Source organism: Branchiostoma floridae, chromosome 15 (genome assembly GCF_000003815.2).
Source record: "Branchiostoma floridae strain S238N-H82 chromosome 15, Bfl_VNyyK, whole genome shotgun sequence".
Classification (NCBI taxonomy): Eukaryota; Metazoa; Chordata; class Leptocardii; order Amphioxiformes; family Branchiostomatidae; genus Branchiostoma; species Branchiostoma floridae.
The window spans coordinates 18368611-18373341 of NC_049993.1; the positions used below are offsets into that span (position 1 = coordinate 18368611).

A 4731-nucleotide genomic window follows, 5' to 3' on the forward strand; every position below is an offset into this window, starting at 1 on the left:
CTCATGTTAGCAGGGGTGGAAGAGTGGTGCTCAGGTCGAAAAGATTCAGAGTCGCGTTGGGTTTGATGCCGTAAGCCAGGTACAGGGTAAAGGTTGGGGACATCAGAGGATCCTTGGGCGCCAGGAAGATGAAAGTGTCTGCAGTGCCGATGGAGCCGTTGGTCGTAAAGGCGGTGTACTGTAATAAAGTTACGCCACGTTAAACATAAATGCTTCAATATCTAATCTAAATCATAGTACACTTTAGTTGGTTCTTATAATATATTTTTTTTCATATAAGTCATATTTTGTTTAGCTTTTCGTAGGTTTTATTAGCTAATGTCATTAATATTCTCAGCAACAGTTCGAAATCCCATTATATATTGCATTATTCAGCTCGAAACGATTGAAAACACAATTTGTTAACCTTTTCAAACTTCCGTCATCAAACGTCTTTAATAGCCCGAATAACAGGTTATAATGGATTCTCTTGGCAATAGCCAATACTTTTTAAGTTATTTTTGAAAATGCAAAATTCAACCAAATTTATTTTGATTATGGAAAAGAAATGGCTAAATTGCGTACTTACCACAACTGTCCCGTCTACTTCAACGTCGTCAAACCCTGCAGTTACCACGGACTGGTTGTGCCTCAGGATGGAAAACTCTATGGGCTCCTCGAGGCCAGAAATTGTCTTCATTTCGTAGGTGTCACTGAAGTGCAGCCCTCCTATTCCTATGTCTAAATCTCGGTGACTGAAGTTCGTGGCGTACTCAAACGGATTCCTCCATCGGCTGTTGAAAACCTGAGGAGTTCAGAAGACAGACCGCATGTTTAAGACAGTATTTATCGGTCATTGACTTTTCGCATGCTTAAAATAATTTGCTTACATGTATATTTATATTTTCTTCCACTAAAGAGTTGAATCATACACAAGAAATAGATACGAAAACATCGTGCAGCTTAAATGTAGTTCTTACTTAATTTAGACCAGTAGCCCAACACTAGGTTTCATCTTTCATATGTTTGTTGTGGCCAGTCTGGGCCATTTTGTTCTTTTGTGCATACGTAGGCGAATATCTTGTGCTCTTCATGCGAAAGATTGTCCGTGAATTTGACTAAACGTAACGTTATGTCTATAATTATCTCACCTGTGTTCCAAGCTTATTGGCTTTACAGAATTTGCTCGTGATTATCCTGAGCTGGTCCTCGTCTATGTCACCGGTGAGATTCTGTAGTAGGGGAAGAGTGTTTGAAGAAGTTGATTACCAGAATCGCCTCCAAATATTACCAAAACTCCTTTTCCGAATATGTACATTTATTACTAAATCATTCTTGATAGATTCAATAAATCTGACAGAAACGTACTGTATATGAGATTTGTTTGCAAAATGAAGCATGAAACGCTAGTTAATTATGTACGCAGATATGCAGGCACATTACCAAGATTATTATGACAGAGGAGTTTAGTTGAAATAAAATATACATGTCTATACAAATCAAATAATAGCTTTGTGATTTAATGTCGCTGTACTTGTAGATAAAGTATTTAATTATGATAAAGAGAAGCAAAACTATATTAAATGCTAATTGAGATTGGAATGGAGATAAAGATACCAAAGTTTTGCGAGCGTATCCCCTTATAATCACTGGTAATGGCGGCAGTCGAAACCAGGTCCCTTCTTCAAAACTGGTGAAGTGCACGGTGTAGTTCACGTCGTTGAACCACGTGAGGCAGTCTGTCCTGTTGACCACGACCTGTGGACAGTGAGAGGAAATGGTATAAAAATCGTGCAAAGTGGAGAAAGTCCGGTACAGTTTTCTGGCCAAGCAGATGCTCATCAAGATCCATAAAACGGTTGAGATAAAAAAAACATCAAGATGAAGCTGTCATCACAAAATTCCACACATAATAGGATTTTTTGTACTTCGTGCTGAATCAAAAATCAATATTGTTTAAACATGTTACTTATGACACCCACCTGAAAGTCCTGTGATGATATCATTGTCACGTCTTCGACCAGACGTTTTCCCTTCAGAATCTGGTCCGTAAGTAAGTCTATGGCCAGAAAAGCCGTGGTGGTGGCGTTTCTAGTCTGCAAGAACAACCACCAATCGTGAATGAAATGTTATACGCGGGCGAGAAGATAGAAAACACTATGCTGTAATTTGATTTGTGGAGCTACAGTGGCATACTTAACTGTCGTGTAAAGTAGAATCAGTCTGTTGCCCCGCGGAAGGTCACAGGCGGTGCCCCATGTAAATACATGTACTGTATGTGGTTTTGAAAAGAAAAACTTGTTCTGCACTATGATATGATTATGATTGGTGGTGCTGGCAGCCAATGATTACCATTGTGATGACACTACATGAATATGGATAATGACAACGATAAGCTGTGTGGGCATTGCTATAGCGACCGTCACTAGCAAAGTGGCGCTGATTCTACAGTTAAGAGGTGCTGTATCTTTATTCTAACACATCTATTCCATTATTGCCATGGTGATTACCATAGTTGACAAAGTAGTGTAACATAAGCAGGTTTTTAGAGATACCGAATGAGTTCACTCGCTGTTTTGCCATGTGTGTATCTATTCCATCAACATCATGGTTATGATCATTGTTGCCAAAGTCTGTACCACAAGCAGGCAACACCAACACAGACTTGTACTGTACTTTACCTTGTGCAAAGTTGCTTCGGTCGTGTTGGCATCTTCAGGTGGCCCGGTTCCGGTGTGTTTCCAGCCAGCAACAACTTCTGAGCTTTTGAAGACATTAAAGGCTCCTGAAATATACAAAAGTACAAAGAATGTAGAGGTAGCCGTAGGCAGACAAAAGTTGTACACATTTCTTTGATATCCAAAACACTCACAAGCACTTCAACCTAAACGAGAGAATTGAAAATGTTGTAAATTCTCTCCTAAGAGTTGTAGAGTAAGGATACAGTCGCGCACCTGTAAAGATGATTCCAGACAGCCTCTCCACCGTGTCTTGTGAGATGTCACTCTCGGTAACCTTCTGGGTAACAAACTGCGCCATGTTGTACAGCTGGTCCGCTGCACTGGTCTATAGAGAAATGTTTGATGCAATATACTAGCAAAAACTATTGAGCAAATATAAACAGTATTTCCAACAGTCAAATATAAAACAGGGATGTCTGCGAAACACTTCTGCTTCTAAAATGTTGACTACAGGGATTTTATTCCTTACCAATGAATTTAAAAGTTGGCTCTAAAAGTGGCATAGATATAAAGGCATTGGTGAATTTTAGATTCAATATGTTTGCTTAGTTAGAATAGACTATCTTATTTGTGATGAGCAAATAATGGGCACTTCATGGGTTGGCAATGTAGCAAAATAAAGGCACCTGTGCGTCTGCCGTGACCTGGTCGTCATAATGAGTGGCCTGGATAAGAGACTCGGATGACTGGATGACGGATTCAACGCTCTCTATGGGAACTCTTCCGACGTTATAGATGATCCCCTGTCGGGCCTGGGATGGGATTCATTAGAAGCAAACAACAACGTTAAAATGATAGCGAACTTTCCTGTTGCTGAAATCATTGTCTTGAGATGGGCCATGGAATGAACTGCAGCTGATTTGATTTATTAGATAACACAGTGACTTAGACAAGTGCCATTGTAGCCCTAAGCTTAATCGATGATGTACAATTTAAACTAAACCCTTACCCATGGTCATGTAAAATGTAACAAAAGAACTGCTTCCAGAGAACAGCTGCTTGTTTGGTTTATTAGATAGCACAGTAGCGATAAACTAAATCGAAGATGTACAGTACGTGCTAAACATACGTACCCATGACCATGTGATAAAAAAAGCTTCTTGGGATATGACATCATGATATTTGAATTTAAACGACAGGAGCATTAATGTTCATAAAGCCTGAAAGTTTACTCGATATGGAAAAAGTTCTGTTTAAATCCCTGGGCGAACGGTGCAGGACAGGCAAGTAAGTAATAGCTTTTGAGGCTAATGATGTATGTAAAGTTAGAAATATTCATCTAAGAAAATACAAAACAGACCCAGTAACACAATTCCTTACCACAGATAGAACCACACATAATAGACAAAGAGAAAACGTTTTATAAAGAAATGATGAAACAATAAGATATTTGATGCACACTGTCAGGAGTCTTGGGAACATATCAAAACAACTGTTGCACTTACCTTCCTCCAGTCCCCCTCCCCATACGCTCCTTCTGCGCGGATGTTGTTGAGAGTTGCTGCTGTGATGGTACTTAAGTGCACGGCCTCCATTTGGTTTCCCCAGCGGATGGCGGTCTCCACTTCCGCGTTGGTGACGTCAATAGCGGTGAGCAGGTCCTCAAAGGCGGGCAGTCGGACCTGGTATAAGCCGATATTATGGTATGTTAAACAAGCACACACCGGATTCCTTTGGACTTGTTCACACATAGTGGTGACTCCTTTCTTCTGTCTGGAGTTGGTGATTCACTACAAATCACCCGGACGGAGGCCTGGCGAACCTCCGTTTCGTAAGTTGTGCTGCCCTTACAGCTGATTAATCAGCCAACGGCTAATTAAAAAAAAAGCTATGGAATAATGATGATGAGTGCTGAGTTGGTCCTCGATCGTAGGCAGCCGGAACTACAGACCGCAAGGCCTGCAGACCCTGATGTTACCATCATGAGAATGAAAGTGATAGCAATAACTACAGCAGCACCTTTTTTCCTAATTCAGAAACATCAAGCAGACAAGACTGACTCAGTAGGAGG

The 4731-nt window shown here is 40.5% G+C and overlaps 1 protein-coding gene across 1 annotated transcript; it reads right to left on the bottom strand.

The window, feature by feature from the left end:
• Position 1: 1 nt before the first annotated feature.
• Positions 2-3041, bottom strand: LOC118431609. Its single transcript, XM_035842851.1, has 7 exons — positions 2934-3041; positions 2661-2764; positions 1962-2075; positions 1597-1737; positions 1131-1211; positions 569-784; positions 2-178 (listed from the first exon to the last, which is right to left on the bottom strand). Exons 1-7 carry the CDS (start codon positions 3016-3018, stop codon positions 2-4), a joined length of 918 nt encoding a protein of 305 aa, XP_035698744.1. The 5' UTR covers positions 3019-3041.
• Between the last annotated feature and the right edge of the window lie 1690 nt (positions 3042-4731).

What these genes read in the sequence shown, in the direction of transcription:
- LOC118431609 (XM_035842851.1), bottom strand. Translation starts at nt 3,018, where the DNA reads ATGGCGCAGTTTGTTACCCAGAAGGTTACCGAGAGTGACATCTCACAA. An exon ending in CCGAAGCAACTTTGCACAAG is followed by an intron (nt 2,076 to 2,660) that starts GTAAAGTACAGT and finishes TTGTTCTTGCAG; the next exon opens with ACTAGAAACGCCACCACCAC. An exon ending in AAGTAGACGGGACAGTTGTG is followed by an intron (nt 179 to 568) that starts GTAAGTACGCAA and finishes ACTTTATTACAG; the next exon opens with TACACCGCCTTTACGACCAA.